At 45.9% G+C, this 17,500-nt stretch overlaps 2 protein-coding genes across 2 annotated transcripts in view; both read left to right on the top strand.

The window, feature by feature from the left end:
- Positions 1 to 4,821: 4,821 nt before the first annotated feature.
- prdm9 (PR domain containing 9) lies at positions 4,822 to 10,012 on the top strand (the record flags this gene model as incomplete). The annotated part of the gene is made up of 6 exons (XM_080840292.1): positions 4,822 to 4,942; positions 5,946 to 6,041; positions 6,164 to 6,435; positions 6,748 to 6,815; positions 7,139 to 7,341; positions 7,974 to 10,012. The coding sequence occupies exons 1-6, from the start codon at positions 4,927 to 4,929 to the stop codon at positions 10,010 to 10,012; spliced, it is 2,694 nt and encodes an 897-aa protein (XP_080696418.1). The 5' UTR covers positions 4,822 to 4,926.
- Positions 10,013 to 11,618: 1,606 nt separating this feature from the next.
- med24 (mediator complex subunit 24) overlaps positions 11,619 to 17,500 on the top strand; it is a 21,351-nt gene continuing 15,469 nt past the window's right edge. Inside the window, exons 1-12 of the mRNA XM_080841385.1 lie at positions 11,619 to 11,681; positions 12,239 to 12,393; positions 12,777 to 12,859; positions 13,056 to 13,094; positions 13,562 to 13,635; positions 13,943 to 14,202; positions 14,637 to 14,748; positions 15,149 to 15,299; positions 15,525 to 15,638; positions 15,906 to 15,959; positions 16,098 to 16,183; positions 17,201 to 17,287. Of these exons, the coding sequence (XP_080697511.1) occupies positions 12,264 to 12,393; positions 12,777 to 12,859; positions 13,056 to 13,094; positions 13,562 to 13,635; positions 13,943 to 14,202; positions 14,637 to 14,748; positions 15,149 to 15,299; positions 15,525 to 15,638; positions 15,906 to 15,959; positions 16,098 to 16,183; positions 17,201 to 17,287 (1,190 nt within the window). The 5' untranslated portion in view covers positions 11,619 to 11,681; positions 12,239 to 12,263. The remainder of the gene's footprint in view (positions 11,682 to 12,238; positions 12,394 to 12,776; positions 12,860 to 13,055; positions 13,095 to 13,561; positions 13,636 to 13,942; positions 14,203 to 14,636; positions 14,749 to 15,148; positions 15,300 to 15,524; positions 15,639 to 15,905; positions 15,960 to 16,097; positions 16,184 to 17,200; positions 17,288 to 17,500) is intronic.

Raw genomic sequence — 17,500 nt, 5'->3', positions numbered from 1 at the left:
TACACATGTGTCTGCACAAAGTTAAAATGTTTCTTATTACACAGTCATCTTCTCTGTATTTCTCTCAAGACAAGACCTTTTCACATGCATTCACACTCACTTTCACTCACACATACTTTCATCAAACAAATTGTCTAAGGAGTATATAACACTTTAAGGAGTATATATAACATTTAATTGTATTCATATAAAAACAATAAACAATACTCATTCAGACTCATACACGCACACACACACACACCTGCATGCACAGATACACACACACACCCAGACGTGTGTTGTGATTGGATGTGACCTGCGTGCTCCACATCCCCAGACAGTGGCTATAAAACGCAGTGACATCATAAAGCAGAGCTCAAGTTCCATTAACCTGTCACCAGGCACAGATTACCACCCTGAGTGATGGGAGGCCATTTCACACGCTAACACACACGCTAACACACACACACACACACACACACACACACACACACACACACACACACACACACACACACACACACACACACATACATACACACGGCACGCATACACAAGCACACATTCTCAAACACACACACATGCGAATTCCCACACAGCACACAAACACACACACACACACACACACACACACACACACACACACATGCAAATACCCACACACTCACACTCTCTCTCTATCGCACAAAAAAACACACAAAGCACGAATATACACACACGCACACATTCTCAAACACACACACATGCAAATATCCACACACACACACACACTATCTCTCTCTCTGTCTCTCACACACACGATTGTGCATGCTCACACACACACTCTTTAACACACACCCTCAGGGCTGTGAGAGTGCTCTGTGTGTGCTGGTGTGTAAGGTCTGGGCTTGGACCATGTCCATGGACAGGTCTACAATTCGTATGTGGACGTGTGTGTAATTGTTCGGGTGGTTTGAGTGTGTGGTTATTTGTACGCCGAGATGCTGTGAGATTCCCAGCATTGTGTGTGGTTATTAGTAGACTAAATGGGACTCACCAAACACGTCCCCTTTGGGCCCGCACTTTGAGGAAGACATCTTAGACTGATCTGTGGAGAGATGGTGACACAGAGACACATGAATACATGTACATACTGTATGCACATCGGGTCATGTACACACAAACACACACACACGCACACATGCACACTAACACACACGCACACACGCACAAACATACGTACATACAAGGGATAAGGCAAAAAAATAAAATCTAAAACCAGGAATAATTTGAGTGAGTGTGTGAGACAAATTACAGACAGTTAAAGAATGACAGACGGAGGGCAGAGAGACAGAGCAGAAGCGGTTGGTTTCTGAGGGAGGGCAGGGTGGCACCATGTCACGCACAGGGGTTCTGGATGCTCAAAGCTGCCCTGCCATCTGCCACCACCCTCCTGTTGTGGCACCTTCCCTCTGTGCCAACCGGGATGAGAGAGAATCACATATGGTTTATACCACGCCAATATGCCACACTCACCATGCCATAGCAGGCCAAGGGTGCCCTGGGTATGGCGATGGTACACGTTCACCTTTAGTGCTGTTCATTACAACCTTCATACAAAACCTTGGACTGAGATCCAATTTTGGTTTCCTTTCCTGAAGATAGTATGTGTAGTATGTAATATGTGTATAGGTGTTATCTGTGTGACTGTGTGACTGTGTGCAGGTCTTAGACATGATTGTATCTACTTTCTGGGAAATCATAAAATGAGTGGTGACAAGATACTCACAAAATAAGGTCACATTTCAGAGACTAATGTCTGCAGCACCTTTCACTCTTTCTTAATGTTACTGTCCTCATTGAGAGGAAAAGGTCAAGTGTGTGTGTGTGTGTGCCTTCTGAGTCAAAGTGGAGTCCATTTAAAGCTCTCTGTGTGTGTGTGTGTGTGTGTGTGTGTGTGTGTGTGTGTGTGTGTGTGTGTGTGTGTGTGTGTGTGTGTGTGTGTGTGTGTGTGTGTGTGTGTGTGTGTGTGTGTGTGTGTGTGTGTGTGTGTGTGTGTGTGTATGCGTGGTCATCTCTTACCCCTAACACCGAAACACATAATTTACGGGCTAAGTGTTCACCACATGAAAATTTTATGAAGAGAACATTAGGCTAGGACAACAAAAAAGGCAGGCAAAAATATACTGGAAATTTAAACTGACATCTTGACCCTGGTTATAAAGTAGATGGTTTTAAATAGACCTCCATGCACGCTGGATGGAGACATAGGGCTTGTTGTAGAGACACTTGACACATGTATTACACAGGATTATCTACTCTTTCCTTGTCCTTCTCTCTCTCTCCCTCCATCTCTCTTTCTCTTTTTTTCTATCTCTGGATGGAGACATAGGGCTTGTTGTCGGGACACTTGACACAGAGACATATATTACACAGGATTCTCTGCTCTCTCCTACTCCCTCTCTCTTTCTCTCTCCCTCCCTCTCTCTGTCACTCTTTCTCTCTTGACACAGAGACATATATTACACAGACGCAATACATATAATGACACACGCAGGGGACTGGATAGGGAGAATTTACATTCAAGCTCCAAACCGGTAATGGCATCCTCATTGTGCATGACTGAAGTGAAAGTGTTCCAAATAGCCTGTGTTACACACACACACACACACACACACACACACACACACACACACACACACACACACACACACACACACACACACACACACACACACACACACACACACACACACACACACACACACACATACACACACACACACACACACACACACACACACACACACACACACACACACACACTTAATTACAAACACATATAATGTCTGTGAGTTATGGAAGTAAGGCAGTATACTGCCAGAGGGACTAGCTGTATGTGTGTGTGTGTTAGAATTGGATATTTGCTTCTACTCTACCACATTATCCAGTGGTGATAAAATCAGTTAATAGCTATGGAACCTGCAACGCTGCATTGCATTATGTGTACACACAGACACACACACACACACACACACACACACACACACACACACACACACACACACATTTAGAAACACACACACACACACACACGCACACACAACACACAACACACAACACAATAAATGGGTGAGACAGCCATAAGGAGTGGAAGGATAGACAAAGGGTGAGAGAGACAGAGGAAGAGAGAGAGGACTAAAAGCTTTTAGATGACTTTTGTATCAGATCAATTAAGTTCTATATGTGCATAGTGCAATGTGTTGACGCTGGTTCACACAAGGAAATACATTATCCATCTCAGGCATGTACACTGAAATGAAGCCTCTAGTTAGGACAGACAACCTATTCAATGGACACTGCATGACTAACCAAAATTACTATACTGGATACAAATCCATTCATCATCACACAGTCTCAATCATGAGAAGAAAAGTACAATGCACATCAAAAATGTAATTAAACTCTGTTTTACATTAAATATATATATGCAAGAAGAACCTTAAATGATATAGAAGTATTGTTATGAACCATTGGGGAATTAGATGAATCTTCAAAGAGACATAATTGCACTAGAAAAAGAAATACCAATAACCATTTAAGAGAAATTATAGCACGTATAAATATGAAGCGCCCAAACTCAATCAATACAATAATAATATTTAAAACATACAGACCCATTTAGTGTTATTGAGATGAGATGAGCTCTGCGGCCAGTACTAGAGCCTGAAGGGCGGTTGTCAGAGGCTGAGGTAGGGAGGAGCTGTCCTCTTCATCTCCTCGTCCTCTCTCTTCACTGGAGGCTCGCCGGCAAACACAGGGCAGTTATCCAGCTTCTCAGACATGCACTCTGAAATAAGACACAATCAGGCAGCCAACTCCCTATGAAGGTCAGTGAGGGAGAGAGAGAGAGAGAGAGGGAGCGAGAGAATGAAGAAGACAGAGAGGGGGAGAAAGGGCGAGCGAGAGAGAAAGAAAGAGAGAGGAAAAGTGAGAGAGTGAGAGAGAGAGAGAGAAAGAGAGAAAAGGGGGAGAACAAGGGAGAGAGAAAGAGAGAAAAAGGGGGGAGAACGAGGAAGAGAGAGCGCGGCTGATTGACTAAGAGGAGTGGAGGGAGGATCAGCATCAGGGAATGAAGGGGGAGGAAGAGACAGTGTGTGTGTGTGTGTGTGTGTGTGTGTGTGTGTGTGTGTGTGTGTGTGTGTGTGTGTGTGTGTGTGTGTGTATGGTAGCACCCTCAGTGGTGCACTCTTTCCAGATCACTTATGACTTATGACCCACATGCATTCAACAAGCATTCCCTCAGGAAAAGGGTAATGTGTTTGTGTTTATGACCTCCTTGCGTCATGTGCGTGTGCACATATGCGGATGTGTTTCCTATGGTGAGGTATACAAATTTTGTATAAGAGCTATGACATGAAAAAACAATGCCTCTCACTCTCTCTCTCTCATTCTCTCTCTCTCTCTCTCTCTCTCTCTCTCTCTGTGTGTGTGTGTGTGTGTGTGTGTGTGTGTGTGTGTGTGTGTGTGTGTGTGTGTGTGTGTGTGTGTGTGTGTTTGTGTTTGACAACGATTTGATTTCATAGTATACCATGGGAAGATTTTAATTTTGCCATGGGAAGGTTGAATCTGTTGCTTTGCTAGCAATGTGTTTAAATTTGTTGGTCCTACCATTATCTGTGCAGACGTTATTGAAGACACTATGGAAAAAATATAGATAATAATATTACAGGTAACAAATAGGAAGGTGTAAAGGGTTTGATTGAAATGACAGAAAGAAAGAAAAAAGTAAATATATGTTGCGATGACGTCACCACTGACAATCGCTGACAATTTCCTGTTTCTATTCGCGATTTGGGACCCGTGGAGATGGCCAGTAGAACTAGCACCATGCTATTCGATTTAATTCAATAGAAACGTAAACTCATGAACATCGGTATTTAGGACTACTACTAAGAACAAGCGGAAATGGCGACAAGTTCAGGTTGGTTTTAGAACCATGGCAAATCAGATTAACTTCAGGAGGAAGTCTAGCAGTTCGATACATAAGTTAACGTTTGTTAGATTAAGTTAACGTTAGCCAGCTAAATTGGGGTAGCTAAGCTTGCAGGCCATCAGGTTTGCACGTTAGCTGATATAATATCATTGGAAAGAAGTGTTATTACTTACTAGCCGTGCTAGCTAGTTTAATAAGTTTGGTTGCTGCCAAATGCCCATTCTTATCTGACACCTAACAACTGGCAACCCGTCTTGCTTATATGAAACAATATCTGGCAACCCAGTTAGCTCTCTCCCAGCCTTGTCAATTGTTGGTTCAAGTTAAATAAATCTAAAACGCTGTGTAATAACACTTTGTACTTCATGTTCTGTTGTAACTAACTGTTAGCTCCGATTAGCATTTTTCATGACTAACGTGTAAAAATTACTGTTGCATAAGTGTACGATGCACAGAAGTCGTAAACTTAAAACAGCAATGACACTTTGCTATCGTTATCATTCCATAACCGCAACTGGCTTTCATCTGTCAAAATTATCTTTGGTGTGGGCTAATCATAGAGTTACGTTATTTCAAGACGATTATAGAAATGTTGTACGACAATGGGACAGTGTCATGAGTAGGTCAGGTTGCTAACGTTGATGTGGCTCTGAAGTTTTTTCAGAATCGATAAGGTAATGCAGCGAGATTGGGCCATTTGGCCTCAACACTTTTTATTACGCCCGACTTCTCATGAAGTCATACTTAGAAATTGTAGGCAGGTAAAGTACCCCATTCATATTAACGGTGGTGAAATGGCATTAAACGAACTAACGAATTGCCCGATACAACACGCAGACTAAATGTCGAGTATGACACAACTAGACAAGACACACTAGACACAAAAGGTTGAACAACAGTCCATCTCCTGACGCATTCTGGGAAGGCCGTCACGTCCCTTAAGCCAGCACGCTACAGTATCTATGTAACTGTCTGTGTTGTGTGTGAACAGGTGGGACTTCGGTTGAGATTCAGGAGAGTATTTTAGCAGCAGGAGCAGAAGAGGAGTCGCCAGAGGAGGACGAAACCTATGATAATGACGACTACTGTAAGTTACATGCAAGACCAACAATTCTCTTGCTCCTGTAGACGGCAGGTTGATTACATTTTATGATTTGATTAAGAAGGGCTCCTCCAGTGATGCCTCCTCTGTTCTCACCTCCCTCACAGACTGTGATAAATGTAAGTCCTCCTTCAAGACTCAGTGTAAAGTCCATGGCCCCCCAGTATTCGCCCTGGACTCTAGCACTCCTATGGGGACCCTTCAAAGAGCTCTCCTCACGCTACCTGCTGGCCTGGTCGTTGGGAGGTCCCGAGTCAAGGAGGGCCGTCTGGGGATTTTCAACCAGGGGCAGGTGGTGCCAGTCGGAATCCATTTTGGACCTTACGATGGTGAAGTGACGTCAGAGGAAGAGGCGTTGAAAAGCGGCTACTCTTGGGTGGTGAGAAATATTAATGGTCTTCCATATTCCTCTTTGGGGACCTCATTTGTAGATTAGTGGGGTTTCAAAGTAAGAGTTTTGCCTTTTGGAGACATACTAACGACAGTAATTAATTAGTACAGTAATGTTCCTGCAACATAATCTAATGCTATTTTGTGGGGAATTTATGAACTAATTATATCACTTAATACTTCACACTATCCTTTGGGAAATTGTGGACTATGTGTAATTCACAGACATCTAAGCCTATCACTTGCTAATGGAATTCTTTTGTGTGCTGGTCTGTGAAACTCCTTGTGCTGTCTTACTTAGATCTGTAAGGGGAGAAACCGCTATGAGTTCATAGATGCAACAAGAGACACTCACTCAAACTGGATGAGGTAACTCTCTTTAACTCTCTAGCTTTCTCTCTGTCTCACCCTCTCCTGAATTCAAACTCAATTTAAATTCAAGCTTCATTGGCATGGCCACTTATTTTCAAGTGGTGCCAAATCAATATATATTTAGCAAAGAACATGCACAGTAAACAAACAAACAGAAATGTATGTGTCTCAGTCCTCTCTCGCTCTCGCTCTGCTTTGCTCTCTCTTTCACTTCATCATCCTCTCTGTTTCACTACACCTCTTTTGTGTTGTCCTTTCCTTCCTTCCTTGTTTACATCACTAGCTTTCCCTCTCTAACGCCACCCTTCGTTCCACCGCAGGTTTGTGATGTGTTCCCGTAGCAACCGCGAGCAGAACCTGGTTGCGTTCCAGCAGGGCGGCCGGCTGCTGTTCCGGTGCTGTTCTCCTATCCGGCTGGGGCAGGAGCTGCTTGTGTGGTACTCAGAGGAGTACGCCGGACACCTGGGCCTGACCTGGGACCAGCTGTGGGACAACAAACTCTCATCCAGTGGTTTAAACATAGGTACAGTTCGATAGGCCAACCACACATCCAGTGGTACAGTTCGATAGGCCAACCACACATCCAGTGGTACAGTTCGATAGGCCAACCACACATCCTATGGTGCAGTTCAATAGGCCAACCACACATCCTATGGTGCAGTTCAATAGGCCAACCACACATCCAGTGGGTCTAACACAGGCACAGTTCAGTAGACCAAACACTTTAACTTAGACCACAAACGTATGCCCATTTCATAGGCATAGGCACTTGAACACATATACTGGTACGGCCCTTTGGTTAGTGGCCTGGACTGACCTGATTACAGGTCAGTTTGCGAACGACAAACGTATGCCCACAGACTTAAGAACAGGTGGAGTAGAATATGACAGAGGTATGCACCAGGGATTCACTGGCATCAGAAAGATTACGCTTCTTAGAGAAATTTCACATGTTTTGTATGACCCACTGCTGTAGAGCAGCCGAAGAAATATTCATTTGAGGCATTGTAAGCATCTGGTAAGGTCAGCGCTTTCCATTTTAGCCAATAGCAAGGAGAGCTTATATCAGAGGAAATGCATTGTGGCTTGGTTTGGGTGTTGTTTGGGTCAGACTATAATGGATCATTTTCCTGTTTTCCTCTTTTGCCTTGTCAGATATCGGTTCACCCCAGGTGCTGGCTTGCCCCTACTGTCGGTTTTCCTTCCCTGCCAAACCCTACCTGCACCGTCACGTTAGGCGCTCGCATCCAGAACAGCACCAGCACTTTCTGGAGACCCATTCCTCCGAGTCCGAGGAGCTGGACCCCCCCATGGTCCTGGACACCTTTCTACTCGGCTCAGATGGACCGCCTTCGGCCCAGACGGAGCCAGGAAGTGAATCCCACCAATCAAACGGCATGAGGTGCTCCACGTGTAGGAACAGGATCAGCGACACCGATTGGCCAAAAGACACATCATCATCGGTGTCGCCCACCAATGAAAAAGGCCACGGCTGTGCTCTCTGCGGGAGGGCCTTTGCGCGGGCCTACCACCTGAAGCGCCACAAGGAGGCCTGCCATTCTCCAGACAAACTCTACATGTACAGACCGAGCCTCAGGCCACAGAGGAACCTGAGGAAGCCCTTGAACCCGCGGAGGCACAGGCCGAGCCTGGAGCCGGAGGTGGAGGTGGAGGAGGAGGAGGAGGAGGAGACTGCTAGGGGGGGTGGTAAGGGGACTCGGGCTCCCCTGGAGGTCTACCCCTGCCCACAGTGCCCTACTGCCTTTGTGACTGAGCAGAGTCTGCAGGAACACGTCGAGCAGAATCACCCACAGGGTGAAAGGTCAGATGCGTTTTCAACCGTTGTAGAGCTCTCTGAGTTGGACTTCTGCGACCCATCAGACCCGCCGTACGAACCTCCCCCTCGAAAGCACATCATCAGGAAGGTGAGCCTCATAGTCCCTTCCCAGAGACGAGGAAGGGGGAGGCCGCGCACCAGAATTGCTCTACCGACTCGACCCAAACGGAAACTGACTCCGAAGGTCCAGCGAGAGGGCGTTGACCCCCAGTCTCAAGCGCAGACACACTTCTGCTGCCAGTGCAGAGAAACGTTTGCGGATGGCGCCATGGCAACATCCCACAGCTGCTGCGCCCAGAATGGCATGCAGGCCGGCAGCACGCAGCTGACGTGCGCGGAGTGCCAACGCATGTTCGCCGACCATGCGGCGCTGCAGTTGCACGAGTGTGTGCAGGAGGGGGAGGAGGGCCTCTACAGCTGCGCCCAGTGCAGCCTGCACTTCAGCCAGCCGTCCAACCTGCGGCGCCACCAGCGCAGCGTCCACGCCCTCATGAAGCCCTACTGCTGCGGCCAGTGCGGCAAGTTCTACACGCAGGCCAGCGGCCTCAAGCGCCACCAGGAGGGGCGCCAGCACAAGCGGAAGCGGCTCGCCAGCGCCTCTGTCGTCGCCACAGCCACACCCATCTACTCCTGCACCCACTGCCAGTTCTCTTTCACCGCCCAGCGCTTCCTGCACAAGCACATCAAGCGGCACCACCCGACTAAGTTCATCCAGGCGTTAGACGGCGAGCCGCAGATGGAGGAGGAGGAGGAGGGAGGCGGTGGTGCCCTGGAGGGGTTGGCGCGGGTGGCGACGCAGACACGGGTGCCCCAGAGCTGCCCGCAGTGCGAGAAAACGTTCATCAGCATCAAAGGCTTCAAGTCGCACCGCTGCTTTCGCCGCAGCGATCAGAGCAACCCGTGCCTCGTCTGCAACAAGAGCTTCACCAGCTTCTACAGCCTGCGACAGCACCAGCGCATCCACACCGGCGAGAAGCCGCACGTCTGCCCGCACTGCTCCAAGAGCTTTGCGGTGATTGGCCAGCTGAACGTGCACCTGCGCACTCACACAGGCGAGAGGCCCTACCTGTGCTCGCAGTGCGGCGAGGGCTTCCGGCAGTCGGGCGACCTGAAGCGGCACGAGCAGAAGCACCTGGGCGTGCGCCCGCACCCGTGCCCTCAGTGCCCCAAGAGCTTCAGCCGCCCGCAGAGCCTCAGAGCGCACCTGCAGATCCACAGCGGAGAGCGCCTCTACAGCTGCGCCCAGTGCAACAAGTCCTTCACCCGCGGGTACCACCTCACCCGACACCACCACAAGATGCATTCCTTACAGGAACAGCAAGATGGCAGCCAGAAGAAATCGGGCCATGAACCGTAATTCTGACACGTAATTTTTCGGTTATCAGCTATCTGATGAAACAAAGAAACAAATCTCAATGATTTTGAGGATGGAGGATGTTGGTGGTGAGGATTATTGATTAATATGATTATTATCTAATAATCTGTTGATTGGGAAACTGATGGTTAAGGCAGCTATCATTCCACCAGATTGCACCATAAGGTGCAGTCCTCGAGAATGAGGTCGTTCAGAATGGGACACATTGACACTGGAAGGGATCAGACTTTCTCCTAACTGGGATTCTGTGGACCCAAAGCTGGATCAGGACCGGGTCCACTCATGAGAGATCCGCCATCTTATCGATGATTATCCCGTCAATAACAAGATTGTTGAACAAATTGATGTACAAATGATTGGATCATACTAGTTATGGTACCGCACAGTTATGCAGTTATTCATGAGTGGAGCGAGGAATGGTCGAGGCGTAGGTAGCCAGGATGTAAGCATTACATGTATGGAATCTCAATTATCTTCATTTTTGATGGGAATGTACTTGCACTAATGTACAGTATTTTGAAAGAGTTGGAAGAGTTGACTTGAGTTCCTCGCATACAGGCCAGGTGGAATGAGGAGGACCACAGCTGTGACAATCAGTGGAGGCCAAAGACTTTGATCCTCCATCTTGGCCATCCTACCATGTGCACACATTACTGAACTAGACATTGCTAACGAGATTTCACCTCTGCGTAACAGATAACAGAGGTGACAGTAACAGATAACAGTATGTCTGTATGTATGTATATTACATATACGTTTTCTCATGCTTACTGAAAGCTGCTTTGCCTGCACAGGCTTACTGTGTCCTGCTTCAGCCAATTGTATGTATCCAGACACTAATAAAGATGGGACTTTGGCATCTTGTTGTATGAAGCCTAGAGAGAAGTGACATTCGAAATAATCTTTATAATCTAGTTGTTTTGAATAAGTATTAATTACAGTGATGTTAATTAAAATGATCGTCACACTTATTTTGAATCACATAAACCCCAGAAAAATGCAGAAATACTGATTTGTGTGGAGATTACCATGACCATGAAGGCATGGCTGTGTTTGTCCAATGTGTTCAAAACGCAACAAACACTGATCAAAGAGTCCCAGGATAACAGTCTCCCAGGATAAACCAGACAACATGTTTAAATACAGAACACACCTGCACTAGATTTTAATTCTGCCCTACATCATGTGTTAACATGTCACAGTCATAGGCAAGAACATGTCTGGAGGTTGCAGATGTCATTGGGGTCACCAGTTTACAGCTTTAATTCTATTCATAGTACAGATATGAACAGGCACAACAAATTACTATATATGGTCACAGTCACTTCCTAATCTTCACACATAGAATTGTTTGGTCCTGGGCTGGCCTATACCATAAAGCTAAGAGACGATCATGACACCGTCACCACCTCAGATGTCTGTTTTGGAGCAGGGGAGCTGTAATCTAACGCCTTTGTGAAATGACACTTCAGTCCACTATGTGGCAGTAATGGGCCGTAATGCGGAAGCAGCAGGAGACAACGAAGAAGATGGGTGACCAATCAGTGTAAAGACTTTGCTGGTGAATAAACAATATGGTGGTTGCACAGTCGAAGTGTTGAAGACATCAATGAATGATCTGTCGTATTAAACCAAATCATTACTATTGAAGGTAATGCCGTTTTTAATGCTATTGCTTATATTCAAAATTCTGCGGTCTAATAACTATTGAACAGCCTGCTTATGAAGGCTTTACGTAGCTATTTGAAATGGTTATCACACAATAAATGAGAGAACGCTATCTTAACGTTAGTCGACGAAGTCCTTAATGTCTAGGGTATTATCTGTTTAAAAACTTTAAAGCTGTCAATTCTGTTATCAGAACACATTGCAACCATCAACGTAATGAAACTGTTGTCATTTACTTCCTTCTCACTTAAGTTTAATGGCCATTCTTATGTAGCGTTAGTTTACGTTAACAGTGCGAGTATGTATTAAAGACGGGAATTACAGGGTAATTGATGTATTGTCTCTGGTTTTCGTCATGAGTAACTGATACTTCACAAGCAGAATGTCAACGGTTCCACAAAGTCCTCTTCACCAGACAAGAGTGACTATTCTAACTTATTAACATGTTAGTGCATCCAGTCTGATCAGAAAGCAATGGCTAGCCATATCTGAATCAAATCCTTTGTAACTTGTGTGTGTCTCTTTCCATGTTCTTTTCAGTCTGAAGGTGGTCCGCTAGTCCCGAATGAAGGTGGTTAATCTGAAACAGGCCATTCTGCAGGCCTGGAAGGAGCGGTGGAGTGATTACCAGTGGGCCATCAACATCAAGAGAAACTGCCCGAAAGGAGTTACATGGGACTACCTAAATCTCGCAGGTCAGTGCAGGAACACGCTTCTGTTTTTTACGTAAAAAGAGGAGGTTTTAAAGTTCTCCATTTGCAGTTCTAAAACCTGCTTCATCACACTGCATTCATGGCTAAACGTTTGTTTTTAAACTTGTTTTGTCCATGTTTGAATGTTTGTATACTTTACGTAGTAGTAGAACATTGCCAATAGCGTTCTATACATCAAAAACCTAGGAGTGATTATTATTTTATTTTATTATTTAACTTTACTTTTAAAAACAAAACTCAAAGATTGTGATCCAGAAGTCTGTGTCAACTTAGGAACATCTCTAAGATAAGAACAATCATTATTATTGTTATTGTTGCTGTTAATATTATTATGGCTGTGGTTGTTGTTGTATTTGTTTCTGTAGAGGCGCTCATGGAGCAGGCTATGATTGGTCCCTCTCCGAACCCTCTGATCCTCTCGTACCTGAAGTACGCCATCAGTTCTCAGGTAAGCTGTGTGTGTGTGTGTTGGGGGGATGACGACTTAGTTTGTGTTATATTAGTTTGCCAAGAATTAAATCAAGTTGTTTAAATGTTTAGAAGGTGTGTGTGTGTGTGTGTGTGTGTGTGTGTGTGTGTGTGTGTGTGTGTGTGTGGTGTGTGTGTTTGGCTGTCTATCTCACAGATTTTCTTTGTCCCCTCAGATGGTGTCTTACTCCAGTGTGCTTACAGCCATGAGTAAGGTAGAGTTTCCACTTCTCACTGACCAACATTTGAGGAACACATATAACAAAAATGGTCAAACTCCACATGAACCCATGCTTCATGTTTGTTGTTGTAATGTATTTATGTGCGAACTGGGGAGTATTCTATTCCAAGAACGTGGTTTACCTAGATACCTAGTTTACTGTAACCTGGGTAAGATAAGTTAGAGTCAGCGGTAAACCTTCTAATAGAAGAGCTCTATGTTTTGCTGGGAGAATGAAGCTTGGAAGTCTATCCGGAAGTTTACCTCTTAGTCTGAGTGAACGTACCCAGGTTTGTCACTAAACCACACGGCTGGAAATCCCCCCCTGGCTGCCTTTGACAAAGAACTTGGTTGCTAATCCTTGCAGCCATTCGCTTGAATTACTCTATGACTACCAGAATCGAAAATAAAATAAATCTATGTGTTGTGCTAACTGATAACGTTCACTGCACTTTTCTTCAGTTTGATGACTTCTCACGGGAGCTGTGTGTGAAAGCCCTGCTGGAGATCATGGACATGTTCTCACATCGCCTCAGGTACATACCACATCACACGGAGAGCTTCCTGCACTTGCCTGTACTCATTCACTGGGATTTTCTTTTCTTTTTGTCCATGTACTGTATGTGTTAGCATGGATGTGTGTGTGTGTGTGTGTGTGTGTGTGTGTGTGTGTGAGTGTGTGTGTGTGTGTGTGTGTGTGTGTTTTTGCATATTTGAAGTGCGTGTGTGTTTGCACACACGTCTGTGTGGGTGTTTGCACGCGCGTGTGTGTGGGTGTTTGCATTGATGCACATATTTGAATCATGTGTGTGTGTGTGTGTGTGTGTGTGTGTGTGTCTCCAGCTGCTACGGGAAGGCTGAGGAGTGTATCGGGCTGTGTCGCTCGCTGCTGGGTGCAGTGGTCTGGCTGCTGCAGGGCTGTGCCTGGTACTGCGAGCGCCTCTGGGAACAGCAGGGGGCGCCAGCGGGCCAGGGAGCCCCAGCCCCAGCCTCTGCTGCCGGGGGAGAGGCCAGCCTCAAGGCCTGCCAGGAGCGGCTGGAGAACCTCATCAAGAGCACAAAGAACCGGGCACTCATCCACATCGCCAGAGTAGAGGAACAGGGTAGGGGTGTGTGTGTGTGTGTGTGTGTGTGTGTGTGTGTGTGTGTTTGTTAGCATGAATGCACATATGCATGTAGGTGTATAAAGAAGAGAATGTGTCAAAGAGAGGAAGAACACTAAGAATCAGAAGGCAGGAGGAGCAGGGTAGGGGTTTATGTATTACTGAAGGTAGTGTGTATGTATTACCGAAGGTAGTGTGTTTGTGTGTGTGTGTGTGTGTGTGTTTGTGTGTGTGTGTGTGTGTGTGTGTGTGTGTGTGTGTGTGTGTGTGTGTGCGCCAGAGGATTTAAGTTTACATAAGAGGCACATTAGATGGTTTTAGGAGCAAAATGTGTGTGTGTGTGTGTGTGTGTGTGTGTGTGTGTACAATAACTGCTTACTGCAAATGTGTTGGGTAACGGATTTCTTGTTTCCTCTGATGGTGTTTGTCTTTAGCATCGTGGGCCAATGTGGAGCAGGCTTTGAGCAGGCTAACAGAAAACCTCAGCAGCCTGAACAACCAGACGCTCAGAGCCAAACTGGAGGAGAGTGTGTCTCTAGTCAAGAGGTGAGGGCTGGGTGTGTGTGTGTGTGTGTGTGTGTGTGTGTGTGTGTGTGTGTGTGTGTGTGTGTGTGTGTGTGTGTGAGACCGAGTGTGTGTGTGTGACCGAGTGTGTCAGTGTGTGTATGATCCACATATACATACACCTTTGTGTGCATTTGCGTGTTTGTATAGACATGTGTGTGTGTGTGTGTGTGTGTGTGGAGATGCATGTGTAAAGATGTGTGTGTGAGAGAGAGAGAGCATAAGAGGGCAGGCATGGGGAGTTTATTTGTAATCCAGGCATCCCGACCTGATCAGATCCCGTTCGAAAGTCACTTGCTAGTTCTGTTCTCTTCAACACATTTCTCTCCTCACTTTCTCTTCTTTTTCTCCTCTTGTCATCCCTCCCTCCCTCCCTCCTCAGTATCCCTCAGATGCTGTCTGTGCAGTCTGATCCCCCTCTCCACACCTCCTTCCCCTCCGTGCACGCCTTCATCATGCTGGAGGGCACCATGAACCTGACGGGGGACACACAGCCGCTGGTGGAGCAGCTCATGATGATCAAGAGGATGCAGGTGAGACTACATAGACTGGACTACAACTCCCAGCATGCATAGCGCTTCTGTGCTCAAGCAGAATGTCTTCAACTGATTTTATCCCTTACAGTGTTGTTGCCCAAACGAGCTACCACCACTAGTGTAATACATATGAATCCAGTAACATCTGTATATTATATGTTTAAAGATGGACGTGTGTGTGTGTGTGTGTGTGTGTGTGTGTGTGTGTGTCTCTGCTTGTAGCGTATCCCTGCCCCGTTGTTTGTGCTGGAGATCTGGAAGGCTTGCTTCACCGGCCTCATTGAGTCTCCAGAGGGCACAGAGGAGCTCAAGTGGACCGCCTTCACCTTCCTCAAGGTCAGTGACTGACAGCAGGCCTGTCCAATCAGTGATGCCACCTTTTGCCTTGTCTGACCCCTTTTTATGCATTCATTTTAAATAAATAAATGAAATAATGAAAATCTGATCTTAAAAGGTAAAACCTGAAATAGTTAATATAATTATATATTGCTAACGATACTATAAATATGATTGTGTTTTGTATTCGTTTTTGTGTATTTGTGCCTCAATAAATGTGTTGTTTATTTGCTTCTGTTTCATTTCTGTGTGGCTCTGATGGCGCAGATCCCTCAAGTCCTGTTGAGACTGAAGAAATATCCCCAGGGTGACAAGGTACAGGTACAGTATGACACCTCCACACATACACACACACACACACACACACACACACACACACACCCACTCTGTGTATTATGTGCTCTGTTATGGTTGTTGACGACTGTGTGTGTGTGTGTGTGTTTGTGTACCCGTCTGCAGCAGGACTTCATGGATGATGTGAACACTGCCTTTGAGTACCTGCTGAAGCTCACACCACTGCTTGACAAGGCTGACCAGAGATGCAAGTGAGTAAGAGCAGAGATCAGAGCTAAGGGCTAGCAGCAGAGATCAGAGCCAAGGGCTAGCAGCAGAGATCAGAGTGAAGGGCTAGCAGCAGAGATCAAATCAGATCAGAGCTAAGGGCTAGCAGCAGAGATCAGAGTGAAGGGCTAGCAGCAGAGATCAAATCAGATCAGAGCTAAGGGCTAGCAGCAGAGATCAGATCAGAGCTAAGGGCTAGCAGCAGAGATCAGATCAGAGCTAAGGGCTAGCAGCAGAGATCAGATCAGAGCTAAGGGCTAGCAGCAGAGATTAGATCAGATCAGAGCTAAGGGGTAGCAGCAGAGATCAGATCAGAGTTAAGGGCTAGCAGCAGAGATTAGATCAGATCAGAGCTAAGGGCTAGCAGCAGAGATCAGATCAGAGTTAAGGGCTAGCAGCAGAGATTAGATCAGATCAGAGCTAAGGGCTAGCAGCAGAGATCAGATCAGATCAGCGCTAAGGGCTAGCAGCAGAAATCAGAGCTAAGGGCTAGCAGCAGAGATCAGATCAGAGATAATGGCTAGCAGTAGAGATCAGAGCAGAGTCAGTCGTAGCATTATGCATGTTTTAATGGCATTTTTTTAATATGTGGAATGTATGTCAGCCCCACCAGGATTGAGGGATCCTGCTTTATCACAAATTCACACAAATTCAAGAAATTTCCTTCAATTGCAATTTCTGGTTGCAATTTTCGGGGCATAGAATTTCTGAATAATTAGCGTTAAAATTTGCATTAAAATCACAAAAATATGTAAGTTTGTGTCCCTCTCTCTCTCTATTTCTCAAAGTCAAAGTCAAAGTCAAAGTGTGTTTATTATTGCATGTACCAAATTGCTTCAGCACAGCAAAATTCATCATTCATCTACGCAGTAGACGTCATACATATAACATATACCAACAAAATAGCATTAAACTCTATAAACACTATGACAATAAAACATATAAAAAATCTATCTCTCTGTCTGTGTGTGTGTCTCTCTCTCTCTCTCTGTCTGTCTCAGCTGTGACTGTCTGAGTCTGCTGCTGCAGGAGTGCAATAAGCTGGGCCTTCTCTCGGAGTCCAACACTGCCAACCTCACTGCCAAACGGTATGGCCTTTCTGTCCCTTACAATGTGACATCATCAGGGTGCGACAACAGCTGCTGCTACAGCAGGAGTCCCAGCTCGACACTAATCACCTTCATCCCTTTCTCTTCTTCTCTATCTTTTCTCTCCTTCTATCTGTGTTCGTCTCTCTCTCTCTCTCTTTCTCTCTCTTTGTCTCTCTATTTCCATCTCTCTTTATGTGTCACCCCTCTTTC

This window comes from Sprattus sprattus (assembly GCF_963457725.1).
Source record: "Sprattus sprattus genome assembly, chromosome: 6".
NCBI classification, from domain to species: Eukaryota; Metazoa; Chordata; class Actinopteri; order Clupeiformes; family Clupeidae; genus Sprattus; species Sprattus sprattus.
Note: the sequence above shows the minus strand (reverse complement) of the source record. Positions and strands in the feature narration are given on the sequence as shown.